The 18,588-nt window shown below is 43.5% G+C and overlaps 1 protein-coding gene across 3 annotated transcripts in view; it reads left to right on the top strand.

Moving 5' to 3' along the window:
* The window catches only part of SEZ6L (seizure related 6 homolog like), a 169,419-nt gene that overhangs the window by 143,937 nt on the left and 6,894 nt on the right, over window positions 1-18,588 (top strand). For all 3 annotated transcript variants that reach the window (XM_016129667.2, XM_016129668.2, XM_016129666.2), the window contains exons 11-14: window positions 3,271-3,465; window positions 5,617-5,808; window positions 14,913-15,107; window positions 16,874-16,906. In XM_016129667.2, the coding sequence (XP_015985153.2) occupies window positions 3,271-3,465; window positions 5,617-5,808; window positions 14,913-15,107; window positions 16,874-16,906 (615 nt within the window). The remainder of the gene's footprint in view (window positions 1-3,270; window positions 3,466-5,616; window positions 5,809-14,912; window positions 15,108-16,873; window positions 16,907-18,588) is intronic.

Genomic DNA, 18,588 nt, shown 5'->3' with positions numbered 1-18,588 from the left:
CATGTGCTGATGCTATGGGCGAGGCAAGCGTGGGGTTTCAGAGACTGCTTCCCAGGAGTATACAGCCCGGCTAATGTGGATAACACAGAACAGTTCCCTTTATTCTTATTTCTCTTAAAGAAACACAGTTAATTTTACAGGGAAGGCGAACGGGCTTCTGTACTTAGTTTTGATGCCAATCTAGTGCTTGTGACCCCCTATGTTGAAGACCATGCTGAAAAGAATTCAGAACAGGCAACACCTGCCGTCAGTGGGAAATAATGCCATGATTGATTACTGATGACTGCCATGGCATGGGAAAGGTATTTGCTATTCTAGGTCTAGATTTAACCAGACACAGATGTAATTCCTATTTCTCTGAACGAGATGGAAGGGTCAGGGGTTTCTGTGGCCATCTAGAGAATTCTGAGGTTCCTAAATTGATCGCAAGGCCTAAACCCCAGCTCTGGAAGGTGGCCAAGGCGTTTCTGCTATGACTGCTGTCAGAACCTTCCTAGGAACACTCTGAGCTTGCACGGTTCTGACCTCAATTCTTCTTTGCACAGATAGAAGCAAAGACCACTTCTCATCACTGCTTCTTGTGCTTTGCTAGTGTCTTTGGCCGAGTGCATGGGAAGGAAGAGCATAAGGAAGCAGAGATGAATAAGCAGTGTTTCTCAGAGATATTGATCACTATTAGATTTATTCCTCTATTCCTAGGGTAATAAATAAGCTCTATGTTGTAGGTCAACTCCAATCAAATGACAGTGCCTCCCTGGAATGCTGTATGGAGTAAGACTGGGGGTTTAAGCTTGATTCAAAGAAAGAGACTGCTATGATCAATTAGTGATATCTGCCATGAGCATAAGACTGGTAAATAATGGCCTGTCTTTAGTGCATTTAGGTATTTCTTTTGCCCACGAGTTAGACCATGTTGCTGATCTTGACCGTGAGACTGGAGCCATGACTTCAGATTTTTGTATTCCTAGCATCCTAGCACCTGGCCTATAGTAAGCACTCACAAAACCTTAGTCAAACAAATCAATGAATCCATGTAACTCGTCTTAGTGTTACTGTCACATTAATTAGCTTAGTGTATCCTGCACATTAATTAGCTTTCACGTTGCCCTTAGGAATAAACCGGGGTCATGATTTGTCTCTGTGATTGAGGACAATGAGGATCAGATATGTTTATTGACACGACTGGAGCCACACATCTTCTAAAAGAAAGAAAGAGGACTAGAAGGGAAGTCTTCCAACTCCTAGGCCAGTGTTTTCATTCTTAGCAAAGTTCAGGGCCCAGAGGGACAGATAATTCTGGATCCTCCACCTAATGTGCTTGGTGAACATACAGATTCCTGAATCACAGTCTATGGGAGTGGAGTTTAGAAACAGAAGGACAGGAAGTCGAAGTGACTTAGCCAAGGCCACCAGATTTGTAAATAGTGGGGCCAAGATTTAAGTCAAGCTTTTGCTATATGGTGGTGACAACTGAGTAATCGCGAATTCGATGACTGCTACAAAGGAGACAGGAGGTCCCACGGGAATGCTGGCTCCCATCGAAGGGAGACAAGCAAAGCTTCCCGAGCCTCAAAGCCGTCGGCACGCGGCGGACCCCGTGGCCAGTGTTTGCCCCCGTTTCTCCCTCTCATCCACAGCTTGAGCATTTGCAGCTGTGCCCTAAATCCAGGGCTTGGCTGATTCTTCAAAGGCCTAAATATAGAGGCTCCTGTTCCCCACCAAGCAATTCTAGAAGCCATCTCCCTCGTCCCTCCTTCTTGCAGACACCCATGAGATCTCCTTTCTCCAAATAAAACCATGATGAAATCCCGGGAAAAGCCATTGCTTGTTTCTCAGAATGACTTTTCCGCAGTGGAGGTGCTTTGCTCTCCCCAGAAGCATGTAAGAACTGCAAATTAATTATATGGAATAATTAGCTCTTTCTCAAAATCTGTGCAGTAGGCACTTGGAAGCAAGAATAGTAATAGTGGGCTTTGGATTACTACTTTAGAAATGAGGGTTTGCAGAAGAGAAACAGAATTATTCCAGAGGAAGCCTCTGTGATAACGAGCTGTGTTATCTATTTTCTGAAGTGTGGTTAATGTTCACAGATGGCATACAATGTGATTTGAAGAATGCACTAATAATTATTTTTGTTTTAATAATTAAGTATGTATTTTAATATGAGTTACAAACATACATTACTGATCCATCAAACATGGATTTACAGACATTTTTAGGATGAGGCCGATAGTAATTAGCTACCTATTGCTGTATAACAAATTACCTCCCCCCTCCCCTCCAAAAAAATTAGCAATGAACACTAATTATGTCACAGGTTTTGTGAGTTAGAAATTCAAAAATTAATGTTGGGTGGTTCTGGCTCAGAGTCTGTCATGAGGTTCTTGTCAAGATGTTGGCCAGAGCTGCAGTCATCTAAAAGCTTGCAGTCACCCACTTCCCAAATGGCTCACTCCTGTGGCTGAAAATCAGGGCCGATCATTGCCAGGAGGCCTCAGATTCTCCCCATGGGGATCCCTCCCGAGGGCTGCTTGAGCATTCTCACAAGATGGCAGCTGCTTCCTGCAGAGAAAACTGCGAGAGAGACAGACAGACAGAGAGAAGCAGAGAGACAGAGACAGACATAGACAGAGAGAGAGAGAGAGAGAGAATGTGTGTGTGTGTGTGTGTGTGTGTGTGTGTGAGAGAGAGAGAGAGAGAGAGAGAGCGAGAGAGAGAGAGAGAGGAGGGCCTCAACAACTTTTATGACATAGCCTCAGAGGTCACACATTATCACTTTTGCAATAGCCTATTGGTTACACACACCAGCCCTAGTCAGTGTTGGCAGGGTCTACACAAGAACGTGAATTCCAAAAAGTAAGAATGATGGAGGTTTGGGGTTGGGGGGACATCTTGGAATCTGGCCACCACAGCAAGGCAGGCATGATGATGACTATGCTCTCATGAAAGGTGGGAACCTGAGAGATATAGACAAAAGTGATTGTCCCCAGTCACATTTCTAGTAAGTAGCAGAGTTAGGGTTCTGTCTGACCCTAAGTCCTAAGCCGACTTTATCAAACCAAGAATGTTTGGCAAGTTCGATGACCCATGGAAAGAGGTCATTGTAAAATCTCACTATAGAAGACTTCTTGAAGTTTAAGGGGTTCGGGACTTATGCTACTTATTTCTGGAGAGTTTTCTTCTATTTACTGTTTACCCTGACATTCATAAAAGGGACCCCCAAACAAAAAGGCCACCTCCCCATCTTAGATTGATATTTGTGTTTTAAAGAGGTGTCAAGGAACGACTCCTGCTCAGATTTGCCTGAGATCCAGAACGGCTGGAAAACCACTTCTCATACAGAGCTTGTGAGGGGAGCCAGAATCACCTACCAGTGTGACCCCGGCTACGACATCGTGGGAAGCGACACCCTCACCTGCCAGTGGGACCTCAGCTGGAGCAGCGATCCCCCATTTTGTGAGAAAAGTAAGCATTGTCTTGTTTTCTTCCTCTAGGTCAGTGAGTGATGAATCCCTTCCATGGGCTTTATTTTTATTTTTGTCTTCTTTGCGTGGATACAGTGGAGTTATTTAATGTAGACTCTGGCCTCCTTCCTACTTCACCAACTCACTAGTGCTTCCCACACGTGTCATTTTGTAGCCCTAGGGCAAGGACCTCAGACTAGGTACCTTCGGAAGCCTGGCAGATAATGCAAATGAGTGAAACAGACTCGTGTCAGACGACAGGGAATGGTGTGGACTGTGGTGATAGGGAACGTACTTAGCCTGTCTTTAAAATCCCTGTGGTAGCCAAGCAAAACAAATTAAGTTAGACCTTGGAGCCCCAGCTTTAAACCGCTGTGGTCGGTAGCTGACCTTATCCAGACAACATCCATCCCGGTCTCCCGGTCCCTTCCGCCCGCCGCCCTCAGGAGTGCAGGCCAGGCATGCCTGTGTCTTGAAAAGGGGCAGAAAAGGAGGGGCTTCGGGTTTCTGCACTGGCGCCTTAGCAGCAGGGGCAGGAGCTGAATTCCAAGGTACCCTCTTCCCCCAGCTGTTTGTCTCCCACCTCCCAGGCAAAGCTCTGGTCTGCAGCCCTGCTGCTGGGACTCCTTGGCAGTACTTGGGCAGACCTGGCCAGCATGACTTAGATCAGCAATTGCACAATAATACAATAATACAGTCATCCCTCTGTATCCACGGGGGTTGGTTCCAGGACCCCACCCCTGCAGCTCCCCAAATCCTCGGATACTGAAGCCTCTTGTATAAAATGGTGTAACACAATGCATACAGTCAGAAAATACTGTCTCTAGTCTGCGACTGGTTGTCTCCATGGATGTGAAACCCGTGGAGATGAGGGCCGGCTGTGCTGTGCTCAGAGAAAGAGGGTTTGGGGGAAGAAGTGCGGAGTCACATACAATCCCTGTCATAAATATTCTGACATCAAGGGAAATTACTTATAATGGTGAGAAACATAAAAGCAGTTGCTAAAAACCCACAAAAATCAGCTACATAAACAGAACTTATTTGTTGTAAAACGGTATGTGGTGTGTGTGTGTGTGTGCGTGCGCACATGCGTGTGTGATGATAGAAAATTAAAAACGGACAGTGAGAAATGCCATGGGCAGCCATCAGAGAGACTCATCATGAACTCATTAATGTGACCTATGTCACACGATCTACATTATATTATTATTATAAATATTACATATATAACATATTAATGTATATACAATAAGATATAGTATTATGTAATGATGTTTAAATCTTTTAAATAATGATGATTTTTTATAACTTAAACTTACTCAAATGACAAACATTTACTTATATTACCGAAGCAGTAGTAAAATTATGAAGTAGAAAGTGAAAATCCTTTACAATCTTACTCCCTAGGAATGATGCCACTCTTTAAAGTTCATTTTATATGGTTCCAATTGCATGTTTGTGTGTGTGCGTGCTACACATATCCATATATATAGACACGTGTGAATATATTGTATATATAGATATATGTAGATATTCATATAGAAACAGCTACAGATATAAATATCTTACCATAAAAGGGATCAGTTTATACACGTTTTCTTGCAACTGCAACTGAAATATACAGATATCTTTTCATATGCACATGTTGTCTACTTCATTCTTTTTTAATTGTTTTATTGTTTTCCTTTTACATATTGATTTTTTAATTAAAAAGCGACAATTGCTCGTTTTTCTATAATCAAGCACTACAAGGAAAGCACTGAGCCTCATTTTGTTCTCTCTAGTGCTTGCTAAGGATTTTATGGATGGCCATTGTCTTCCCCTGTTAAAAGGTTTACATTGTACTGTTTTTTGTGAGTTTTTTGTTTTGTTTTATTTTTTTACCATTACAAATAATGGTGTGATGTACAATCTCATACACAGGTCTTTGGGCCCAGATGCAAACATTCTTTGGGCAAATTCCTAAAAGTGGAATGAAATTCAAATCTCTCTCATCCTAACTTATTCTCCAGTCACCTTTGATAAGATGAGATGCATCATCTTGCAAACAGGAAAGGAGCTGAGTTCGGAACCTTTCTAGATCATCCTGTAATTCTCAGGAAACCTGTGATCAAGAGCCGAATGCCCACTTGGTCTATTTCATCTCTCACAGTTATGTACTGCACTGATCCCGGAGAAGTAGACCACTCAACCCGCTTAATTTCGGATCCTGTGCTGCTGGTGGGCACCACCATCCAGTACACGTGCAACCCCGGCTTCGTGCTGGAAGGGAGCTCGCTTCTGACCTGCTACAGCCGCGAGACCGGCACTCCCATCTGGACTTCCCGCCTGCCCCACTGTGTTTGTGAGTGCTGTTTATTGATTTGACATCATCCTCTTATTCATGGAGGAGGGCTGGGCTGCTAGGAGGAGGCATCCCACCCTGTGGGAGTATTTTTTATTATTACTGTCATACAGGAATGGATACTGTAACATTTACAGTAAATGTATCAGACGCTGTCCTAAATCCTTTAGCAAATGTCCTGCTCTTCTTCCTCCAGTAGCCTTGTGAGCATGGTATTATTGTCTACATTTTAAAAAGAAGATACTAAGGTTCAGAGAACTGATATCATTACCCCAGGTCACAAAGCTAGTTAATAGTGGAGGCCAGAGGCAAACCCAGATTTACCTGATTCTTTTTTCTTTTTTTTAAATTTTATTTTATTATTAGTTTCGAGTATATAGAACATCATTTAGACATTTATACAGCTTATAAAACAATCCCCCTTATTGCTCTTTCTCTCCTCTGGCTCTACACCTAGCCAATACCTTAATGCTAACTGCATTCCCTATGCCGTGCTCCCCATCCCCATGACCATCCATCAACTTCTAATTTGTACTCCTTTAACCCTTCACCCCATTCTTCCAGCCCCACAATCCCCCTCCCCTCTGGCTGTCACCAGATTGTCTTCTATTTGTGAGTCTGTTTTTGATTAGTTTGTTCTTTTTGTTCCTTAGATTTTGCATATAAATGAAATCATATGGTATTTATCTTTCTCTGTCTGACTTTTTCACTCAACATAATAACCTCTAGGTCCATTTATATGGTTGTGAATGGTAGGATTTCATTTTTTTAAAGGTTGAGTAATATTCCATTGTATATACGAACCATACCTTCTTTATCCAATTGTCTGTTGACGGACATTTAGGTTGCTTCTAAATCTTGACTATTGTAAATTGTGCTGCCATGAACATAAGGGTGCATAGATCTTTACGAATTATTATTTTGGTTTTCCTTGGATAAATACCCAGAAGTGCAATTGCTGGATCAAAAGGTATATATCTATTTTTAACTTTTTGCCATAGTTTTGCCTGACGTTTAATGTTTTCCATAGTCCTGCCTGATTCTTTAACTGCTTAAAACTAAGGAGGCCACAGAGCACTAAATGAGTGCAATTAAACTCTCTTCAGCCTCATCTACATGACGCCACCGAAGCAGATATCTGGGGCGAGACATGGTCCAGGGGTCTCATTTGTGACTGCACCTGGGAATCACCTAGAAAGTCTTAAAACCCAGTGGAGATTCTGATGCAACTGGTCTGGGGCGTAGCATGAGCAGTGAGGATTTTTAAAGCTCCCCAAGGATTCCGACGTGTGGCCAGGGGTGAGAACTGTGGCTTAAAGAAATCAGGCAGCCTTACAGAAGGAACTGAGCCTCACACCGTACCTGGAGTTTAGAAACTGTCAGCAGCACAAATACTTTACATCTCTGTGTTATAAACAGCTGCAGGAAAGGTACAGTCAGCCGAGGCTCCAGGTAGGAGCTGCAGGTAGGACTACATCAAAATTTAAAGCTTCTGCATGGAAAAGAGGGGGCTTTATTATTCTTTTTCATATGTAATGAGGAATCTTAGACCACGTGGCCCTGTGTTCCCAACTGCCTCTTCAATCTGAGTTCTAGAATTTCAGTGCTGAAGGGAATCTGGGAGATAAAATACAGCTGAGGGGTAATTTAGAGATAAGACACGACTGTCCCATTCTTCAGATAATAACAATAGTCGTTATTTGGTTGTGTAAGGTATTTTGCTGAGCATATTATATGTATTTGTGAACATATATGTATGTATGTGTGTCATATGTATATATATATACATAAATATATGTGAGTGAATATATATTAGGGAAACTAAAGCTCAGGGGGCAAAACGGGTAACAGTAATTATCATTTATTGAATGTGTAAAATACATTGCTAAACAGGTTATATATATTTGTGAATATGTATGTTTGTGTTTGTACACACACACTATATATATATACATATATAATAAATAACTGTGTGTGTGTAAAAAAGAAATCAAGACTCAAAGGCAAATACTATTAAGGTCATAGCACTTCTTCGTGGGCAGAGATAGCAGTCACACCTAGGACCCTGGTCTCCAAGTCCAGTGCCCTTCCTGGCAGCCTTGCCATTATTTCATCGTGCGTCACAGGGTACAAATCCATGTAGGGACACCCTAGTGGAATTGTAACCTATAGCCCTAACCCCTTAACCACAGCCACATCCCCTCCCAGATCTTCGGGCCGAACTTACACGGGTTGGTTCCTACTATGGTTTGAACTGTGTCTCCTGAAAAGAGATATTGAAGTCCTAACCCCCAGCGCTTGTAACTGTGACCTTTTTTTGGAAGCAGGATCTTTGCAGATGTCGTCAAGTTAAGATGGGATCATACTGGATTAGGATGGCTACTAATCCAATGACTGGAGTCCTTATAAGTAGAGGGAAATTTGGACACAGGTGGAGACACGAGCGTAGGGAGAATGTCACATGATGACAGAGGCGCGATCAGAGTGCTACACCTGCAAGTCAGGGAACACCAAGAACTGCCAGCTACCACAGGAAGCTGGGAAGAAGCAAGGAAGGACCCTCCCCTACAGGTTTCGGAGGGAGGCTGGCCCTGCCTCCACCTGCCTCGGACCCTTGGCCTCCAAAGCTGTGAGACAGTAAATTTCTGTTGTTCTAAGTCCTCCAGTGTGTGGCACTTCCTAATGGCAGCCAAGGAAACAAATACAGTTCCCTTTTCCTCCTAGTGACTTCTAAGAAGCAGCTTGAGTAATTCCAGCTGCAGAGACCTAGACATGAAAAACTAAAAATAAAATAGTGAAAGGTGGAGATACCATTTAAAAAAAAAAAAAAAGAAAAAGAAAGAAAGGAAAGACACTTCACTAATGAGATACAGCCCCCAAAGACACCCCGGGCTGCAGTGGCTGCAGGCTTTCTGAGAAGCTGCCTGCCTCCCTTTGGGACTGCCTTCTCCTGAAATCTCAGCTCTGGATCTGCAGGGCTCAGTGGAGACGGCTTCCCTGACACTCATGCTAATGAGCTCACGAGCCAAGATGGGTGTCAGGAGATTCGCAGCACCCCCCCCCCCCCGGCCACCGGAAACCTAAGGAAGAATCCAACATGTGGTGCCAGCAACATGACAGGCAGGCGAGGCTGGCGAGAGAGGACACGTGGGGCAAGAAGATGGTCAGGTTCTTGCAGGGAGGTGCTCGGAGTGAGAGGGAGGCTGCAGTCTGGGTCCTGAGGGTATTTTAAAGGACAAACGTGGTAGATATCAAACAGCTTTAAAATGTTTCCTCTAGTGAACAGAGGGAAGAGCCTCGTTTTGACGGGCGCCTTTGCTGTGTCGTGCCCACTCCCAACATCAACACGTTTAACCCTTACGAAACGGCATGAATGGTACATAGGTCCACTTAGAAGCAGGCGAAGAAGACCCAGAGGGGGCGAGTAGCTTTTCTGAGGTCACGCAGCAAGGAAGGGAAGAACCCAGGATTCCAACTCAAACCCGATGAACCCCAAAAGCATCACTTTCCCACCTCGTCACTCTGCATTCCCAGCTTCTGGGCAAATCTCTGGTGCTTTATTATTGACAAAGCTCTCTTACCAATGAGCTCATGATGCAGACAGAGAACACTGTATAAGCTCTGGTTGTCTACAGCAAGGATCTACAACCCCCGGGCCGTGGATGGATACTGGTCCGTGGCCTGTTAGGAACAGGGCCACGCAGCAGGAGGTGAGCAGCGAGACAGCAAGCAAAGCATCATCTGTGTTTGCAGCCGCTCCCCAACATCAGCATCACCACCTCAGCTCCACCTCAGATCATCAGGCATTAGATTCTCATAGGAGCACTGGTCCCTGGTGCCAAAGCAGTTGAGGACCACTGCTCTACAGCTTCTATTGAGGGTCACTTGTCCGAGGCAGTACTTTGGTCTGGCTGGGACTCAAAGCCATGTCTGTTCACTCCTATTCTATTTATCCCATGCCACTGTAAGAACAGACAGGTAAGGCATTGGTAAAAGAAAGAGCTCTCATCTGAAGTAAAAAATAACAGCCCCTACCAGGCGGGGTTGTTGGGAGCAAGTCATCTGGTCGTTCAGTGATGGAAGCACATTGTAGGACAGAGGTTCTCACACTTCCTCAACTCACGGTACCCTTGGAGTCATAGATTTCCTAAGCCAACATACCCAACCAACAATTCTATTTATTAAGCAGTTAGACCCAAGCAACTCAATAAGCATCTATATCCTGATAACTTAGTTGCCATTTGAGAAAGCAATGTGCATAAATTGAAAGAAGAGATTATATTTTTATTTCATTCTTAAATAGCCACAGTTACTACTGTAGGGATGCATGCGTCTGTGGGGCTCCGCCAGACTCCTCAAACGTTAGCATCAGGCCGGACTCTGCCACCTTCGTCTCCTGTTTCGTGTTGATTTGTCACAGTTCTTGCCTTTTAGCACAGCAATCACGGAACCCCCAGTTTTGCAGAGATGGGGCACCATGAAAAGGAATGTAGCTCTATCTCATGCTGAAACCATGAACTTCCTTGAAGCTAGTAGTTCCCATGGGTCTGAGAGATGTCACTGTGTCACCTCAAAATTTTTTTTTAAATGGTGGCACCCTAGGGCACCCGGGGCACAGTTTTGAAACCACGATGCTAAGCCCTGAAAGTATAGCAACGTGTAAATAGATATGGTCCACGTTCTCATGGAGCCTGGGGTCCATTGGAGAGGAGGAGAGGAAAGCCAAGTCTATGAAGGAAATAACAGTGGATCCTCAGCATCACCTCCTCCAGAAGTCCTCACTGACCACCTAGTCGTGTTTCTCTCCTTTGAGCTCCCATGGTGCCTACAGTTACAGCTATCACAGCACCTGCTGTAGCTTAGTAAAATGATCTGTTTATATGTTCACAGAATCAAACACACAACTCACTTGCTAGGATTGTACCCAATCGGTTCTTGTATCCCTCGGGCCCAGCAGTCTCAACAAATGACAGTATTTTTTACTATTACTGTCATTGTTATTGTTGGCAATACTAATGTGGTCTTTATTACACCTCATGGCTTTCTCGCAACTTTCCTTCTTTGATGGCGGCATGGTAGATGACTCCTCAGGCTCCCGTCCAGAAGGCATAAGCCACGCCACCAAGAGTGATGGGGATCTGGAGAATTTGGCAAGGGTTTTGTGGGAGGCTCTCCAGCGGGGCACTCAGGATTCCCCAGGAGGCCCTCGCCCTTCACAGCCCTAACCCCAGAATACCACAAGACCTGAAGTTCCCTGGCCTGGGCAGAGCCCATATGGCCAGACAGTGACCTTAGTAAAAGCTCCCATGAATGAGCTGTCCCTAGCAGCCTCACCTCAGCCAGCATGCTAGGCTGTAGCTGGGTGTTCATCTTCATTTAGAAATTCCTGTGTCTGAGCAAGTAATAGCTCAGAGGAATCCATGAAGCTGAGGGGATTGAATACAAGAAGGGCCCTTCACGGTAGCAGAATCATTAAATGTACAGGGCTCAAAATCCAGCAGGTCTGGGTTTGCATCCAGCTCCTGTCAGTTTTGTGTGACTTTGAATGAGCTAGTGCCCTCATAAAAAAAAATTCACAAAGATCATGCCAACCATAAATATAAAAGCTCATAACAATGTGTCTGGCATATAATAAATGCTCAGTTAACACTGTTTGATAATTACTACTCAGTTTCAATGATTAGTTAGTTACTCCACAGAATGTATTATAAACCATTCATGACAATAGGTAGCAAACTCAAGCTCTGAGCATTTTGCTGAAGTGTGCTCCAGAAATGTACACTTTTTTCTTATAGTTAAAAACAGGGGGGAAGAATGAAAAATAGAAATGGGGTTAGGTTTGTGATCATGTCTGTATGACCATCAGTCTAACTCACTTGGATTCCTGGGCGAGAACAAAATGGAGTCACATGGATTGCAACAGAATTGTTTAAACCTTGGACAAGAGGTTCTTAAGCAGGGATGATTTTGCTCCCCAGGAGGCATTTGTCATTCAAAATTTCTAGAAACATTTTTGATGTCGTGAGAGTGGGGCAAGGTGTGCCACTGGCATCTAGTGGGTAGAGGCCAGGGATGCTGTGAACATCCTAAAAGGCGCAGACAGAACAGACCCCACCACAAAGAATTGTCAATAGCACCTAGGTTGAGAAAACCTACCCTTATCGATCTTATTTCAAATTGCGGGTACGGCCTCGGAGTGTGAATGTCACTGCCCAGCCATGTCTCAGCTAAGGTTGGGGTCTTGGTTCAGTCCATTTACTTAGTAGGCAGGAAAAAATAGAGTTCAGAAATGTAATGATTCATCCAAGGTCACCCAGCAGCTCCAAGCCTCCAGGCTCAAATTCAAGTCACTTTGCATGTCACTCTCTTGTCATCTTCTGGGAGCCGAAGATAGATACAAAGCTGGTTTCTGCCAGGGAAGAATTCCACGTGAAACTCTTCCTAGACTTTTGCTGGTGGTTGGATCAAAACTGAATTAGACTAACTTTAGAGAGGTCCTGGACTCAAATCACAACTCAGCCACTTCCTTTTTGTGGGAACTTTCACAAATCACCTTCTGCCTGATCCTGTTTTCTCATCTCTAAGGAGGATGTATGGCGCAGTGATTAACAGTGGACTTGGAACACCTGGCTTTGAGTCCTCTCTCTCTAACAGAATACCCAACAGTTCTGTGCTTTGCATTTACTCAGATATAAATGGGGATGGTGATAATAATATATGCCTTGGGGTTGTTATGATAATTAAATGAGTTCATAGATATAAAACTCCAAATACTGCCTGGCGCATAGGATGCTCTCAGTAAATGTTAGCTATTCTGGTCGTCACTGTTTACTGCCTTTAAGGATTTGGAGGAGGAGTGTAAGTAATATATGCAAGTCATCTGGTACTAAATGGGTGTTTGAATATGTTGAAAATTAATTAAATGATTTCTTTCTTGTGGTCCAGAGCTCGAAACCCTTCAGCCCTAAAGCTCTGGCTGAACCTTAGAATCACCTGGGGAGCTTCAAAAAGAATACTCTGAGGGACTAATTAAATCAAAATGCCTTAGGGGCGTGGCCAGGGCCCTGAATAACCTGTGTGGGGGTGGGGGAAGGATTCTAGTATGGCCACGTGAGAACAGGTGAGGACAGCTGGGAACACCTCCACTCACCTTCCTAAACCTGCTGGCAACATCTTTTTCTACATCCAGGTCTAAAATTTTATCCTTTGTCATTTTCTACCTTCCTAGGGCTGGGATAGTGCCTGGCACAGGGTTGGCATCCAGAAAAATATTTGTGGAATATTAATATACATGAAAGCAGAGGCCCTATCTTTTTGCCCTGGACATCACTATATGTCCAGGGCCAAAAACAGTGCCTGGCACATAGAAGGTGCTCAACAGTATTTGTTGTACTCACAGGTCTGTTACCTTATGAAAGGAAATGCCGGGAAAGGTTGTGGGGAAATTCTTCTGAGTTACCACTGCCACCTGCTGGCCACTTTGCTACATTGCAGCAATACGGAGGATTTGCCTTAAGGGTCCTGGAGGGAGGGACAGAAGTGGCTGGGAATCAGATCAGCATCTCATCTCCCACACACCTCCAGGGCTGACTCCTCACTCTCACCCAGCAGAGCACTGGATTTCCAGGTTTCCTCCAGAAACCTTCTCTAACCTTCCCACTGTGGCTGAGGAAGCTGAGGTTTCTCCTCTGTGCTTCCTACATCACAGCTATTACCGCTCCGGGTTGCAGGCAATCACCTAACTGCTGGTCTCTCTCCCACCAGACGGAGTTCTGGGAAAATAGAATCTATGCTCTAGTTTACCACTCTACACTCGGCTCCTAGCACAAGCCTGACATAGAGAAGCAGAGTAATGTCCGCTGGAGAAATAAACAAGAGTGAATGCTATACTCTGGGGTTCATAACCTGTAGAGTGCAGTGCATCGGGCTGCATTTCCCAAGGAGTGTTATACACACCAACATGGTATCAACGGGGCTTTAGACAGTGCCCAGTTAACTGCTAGGTGTTTTGTTTGTTTATTTTTAATTTAAACTGACATTTGAAACCTGTGATTATTAGAATATTATTTCGGGTGAGGCTAAATTGTATAGCACTATTTAAAATAGAAAATAGAAATAGAAAAGCAAGTCAACAGAAAAAAAAACATTAAGTAAACAATAGCACGGTTGGTATGAAAATGTGACAGAAATTGTAAAGGACATACAAGTAGCCGGCGTTTATTGGGTACTCGCTCTACGCTGCTCACCTCACTTGCATGAGCTCATTTAATTCTCATAATGACAATATGAGATAACATATTTTACAGACAACGAAGTTGAGGCTCACAGAGGTCAATATTTTCCCCACAGAGATGTTTTTGATGCTCCTACTGTGTACATTGGGGTCATTAATGATTCTCCTACTGTATGCCAGGCCCTGAACTTCAAACATGCCTTAATGGGATCATTTCCAGTGAGGGAAACTGAAATTAAATGCATTAAATGATTTTTATGCTGGATTGGGAGAAGAACTGGAAAGACTAATGACTCACTGGGGATAGGGAGCATCAGGGAAGGCTTCCTGGAGGTAGAAAAACGAGAACTGAGTATTGAAAGACAAGACTTATCCAGGCTGGGTGGACAGGGGAGGTATAAGGTAAGAAAGAAGCAGGAGGACTATTTCATAATGTAACACCACCAACAACTATCACTGACTGAGTACTTAGGACATGTCAAGAGCATGCTAAGTATTTTACATTATCTTATTTAATCTTCTAAGTTCCTATGAGATAGGTACTACTATTATTCCCATTTTATTGATGAGGAAACTGAGGCTCAAAGAAGTTGTGGCCTTTTCTGGAGAAGGTCACGCATCTAGTAAGTAGCAGAACCAAGATTTGAATCCAGATTCCATAGCCCAGGACATTATATCGTGCCCATGTATAACCCATGCCGAGAATGGGAGGGAGAAAGGTGAGCTTGAGAAATGGAAACAGTTTGGTGCGAGATAGAAATATAGAGGGGGGATGTTGGAGAGGGTGGCCAAAGCCAGATCACACAGACTGAGTAGGAGTCCCCAAAGATTTGCATCATCTCATCAGAGCTCCTTTTGGCTTGCATTTCAGCGGAAGAGTCCCTGGCTTGTGACAACCCCGGGCTACCTGAAAACGGGTACCAAATCCTGTACAAGCGACTATACCTGCCAGGAGAGTCTCTCACTTTCATGTGCTACGAGGGCTTCGAGCTCATGGGTGAAGTGACTATCCGGTGCATCCTGGGACAACCATCCCACTGGAATGGGCCCCTGCCTGTTTGTAAAGGTAAAGAAACCTACTCACAACATGGGGACTGTGGGGCCCAGAGATGTCTGGATGGACTGGGAGGGATTCTGAATCTTCTCTAAAATGCTGAGCTACTCTATTTCATTAAATCTAAGACACCACCATTATTTTCTGCACTAATAAGAAAGAAGACAATTGCTGCCAATGAAACTATGACACAATGCCTTCTCCTCGCTTCGTATTTTTATTTTCACTTACTAAAAGAGCTCTTTCCAGCTTAGATTTTTATCATAAAGGAGACCCATTCTGCTCTTGACTCTTGCTTTGACAATGTGGCTTAAACGTTTCCCACCTTCTGCACCCCCTTCTCACAACCACTTTGTTCCCAATGGTGACAAGGCTTAAAGAAATTAAGTGCTTATATAAATTAAGAAATACAGCAGAAACTAACCCAAATGCTTTTCAGTATCACATGATCTGGGAGATTATTAATATTAAAGCTGATTTAAGTTTGGTCTAATTAAATAAAAAAGAGATGTATTTACAGTTATTAACTTATCTGGCATAGTTGAACAGAATTTAAAATAGCCTCACCTTCATGGACTGGGGTCCCTTAGAACCAGGTGTGGTACCTACAGAGCCTCTTTTGTGCTCATAGCCTCCATGGATGCTGTCTCCCTGACTGTGATGCCCTCTCAGATTCGAACCTCCCTGCTTTTTTGGTTGAGGTCAAATGCCTTTATCTGAAATCAGGAGAGTTTTTAGATTGGTTGGTTGGTTGGCAAGTTCTTTGAGTGTTTTTTGGTTTCTCCATCATATTGTAATGATGTGAGTCAGAGTGTAGCTTTGACCAAGGCACTAATTAGGAAGTCTCTATATTTGTAGATCATGAATATAGCTGGGCCGTTGGTGGGACCCCCTTCCCTCCTTTTATAATGCAATCTTTTTGTCTAAGCCTTCTCTCTGGAGTTTTGCATCCTTGAAACCCATCCATGGGGCTGTGTTTTTGTACTCAGCTACCATGATGACTTTGATGCCAAAGCACAGAGACACTAGCCCCCATCATCTTGAATTTCTAGAGAAGTTTTACAAGAAATACAGGGAAATGAATGAATTCCAGACAGTTCTAGTCTGTGGCAGTCAATCAATGAAAATAGTTTTACAGGGAATGCACACCTTAGTCAAATAAATACAAAATAAAAATGAAATCAGGTTCACATAAATATTAATTTTTAAAGCAAGAAAATAATTTCACCTCTGGCTGGATTTTGGATTTTGGATTTTGTCTTGACCCTTGCCATTCATCAGCCTTTGTTCTACATGAAAACTCTGAAAAGACCAGCACTACAGAGTTAAGAGCAGAGGTCAGAGAAAGTTGAGCAGTCCAGGTGTAAAGCCTCTATCACTTAGAAGCTGTGGGATGTCAGAGAAGTTGCTTCTCTTCTCAGAACTTCTATTGCTCATCTGTAAAAGGGGGGTGGGAGGAGAATAGTATCTACCTAATGAGATTGTTGCGAGGGTTAAATGAGCAAATATATGTAAAGCTCTTGGCACAATACCTGACATATGGTGAGTGTTCAGTAATTATTTCCTATGACTATTGTCATGTCCATCTCATCTTCTCTCAGGAACCGAGAAGGAAAAGTGTCCAGGGATTTCTGCTAATTCCACTAGCCCAAGATAAATAAAACACATCGCTAACTTCAGCAAAGCGTGGCATGGGCTTTTGCTCCTGTTCTTTTGGCTTCATTTCATGCACAATGAGTTTGCTTGACATTGACCAATGCTTTCGATTTCTCTTTCAGTTAATCAAGACAGCTTTGAACACGCTTTAGAAGGTGAGTTCTATAATGAAAAAAATCCAATAAATCAAACTAATAACAGAACACAAGGGCATGTTCTGAATATCCTGATTCTGGTGCTTACAAAAGATAAACCATAAAATCTACCTCCACTTTGTCTCAGTACTGTAAAAAAAAAAAAAAAAAAAAAAAATGAATCTGCAACTTAGGGTCCTAACTGACCAGAAAGGGATTTGACATCAGTTCTGTTCATGGGATAAGAAAGTCTGAGAGTCCCTATGCCTGACAAAGGCATGACCCTATGGTAAAACTTTTCAACCACGTGGTACTATTTTGGGAAACTAAATCCCCCTTGTTTTCTGCTCTCCCTCTATTAGGAATTACCAAGTAAGATTTATTAATGTGGGACAGATACTGAAAGCTATCCAGAATCTTGTTTTTGTTTTTATTCTGTGGTTTCTTCCTTTTCCAGCCCTTCCCATACGTAAAACATCTTCATTCTATATAATCTCCATCCAATTTGGTATGAAACCACTCACCCAGGCTATGACATCAAAAATAAATAAATAAATTGTTTTGTTTTTTTTAAAAAAAGTTTTAACCAATTAAATAGCTTATATTATTATTATTTTTGGAGCCATTTAGCTTTCAGACAATAAGTAGTTCACTCAGAATCTGGGGCTGTGGGAATTACATGGCACCAGTTGCTTTCCTTGTAACAGATGACATTTTAATCCAAGCAGGCAGAGCCCAAGCTCATAATATAAGTGTAAGGGAGGAGCGTGTATTAGTCACTCCACTGGGGAAAGAGAGAACATTTCATGGTGTCAGTCTCTTTCAGGCTTTTCTCTGCCTTTTCCCAACCAATGAACCATGAGAACATCTCAAAGGCCCGTGATTGCTCAGACATTCTAGCGCCATCATAGTGTTTTGTGCCCTTGTATTTATCATGGGTGTTAGGGTCGATTTTGCAGACCTTGTAGAGTGGCAGTTAATTGATTAGAGATTGGCATATAGCTGAGCTCTATGAGACTTGGCCATGGAGAGTAGCAGAGAAAACCTGGAGCCAAGTGTCTAGAAGAGAGTTGGGGTCCCCTTCAAGCCATGCTGAGAAAACATCCTTGGTCCCCACAACAAGTATCATAGTTCTTATAATTTCCACCACTGTTGGAAGGTTGCAGGAAGCTCCAGGTGAGGCCAAGAAGGTATGCGGCCATGGCCTCTGAGAATCAAAACTGGGCCTTCACAGTTGGGGTGACATCGGGGTGTGCAGTACTGAGAACTGCCCCAGCTGTCCTGCGCCCTCTTTTGGAGAGTCTGATTGAGCAGCTCTGGGAGTAGTCTGGATGCAACGAGCTCCTCCTGTCCGCTCCATGGCATGTCAAGTAAATCTGCCTTCCCAGTTAGCACATTCAGGATTTTCTCCAAGTCTTCCCTTAAATTGAATTTTAACCAGATTTCAACTGTAACCTCATTCTCCTCAAAAATGGGCATAGTATGATCATAATTCTCCATAACCCCTATGACTATCCCCACCTACCTCCATGACCAGGGTGGGTCTGGACTCCCTTGCAAAGAACCAGCACCATCTTCTCTAGTTTCCACTTCTTCCCCCTGTGGAGATGGTTCTCCAATAGCCAAGACTCTGTGATGTCAATTCTTTGAGTTGATGCATGACTAGGAGGGCGGGTGCTCACATGGGAGCTAGGTACCTGTGT

Source organism: Rousettus aegyptiacus, unplaced genomic scaffold (assembly GCF_014176215.1).
Source record: "Rousettus aegyptiacus isolate mRouAeg1 unplaced genomic scaffold, mRouAeg1.p scaffold_m13_p_5, whole genome shotgun sequence".
NCBI classification, from domain to species: Eukaryota; Metazoa; Chordata; class Mammalia; order Chiroptera; family Pteropodidae; genus Rousettus; species Rousettus aegyptiacus.
This window is presented reverse-complemented; position numbering and strand designations above follow the sequence as displayed.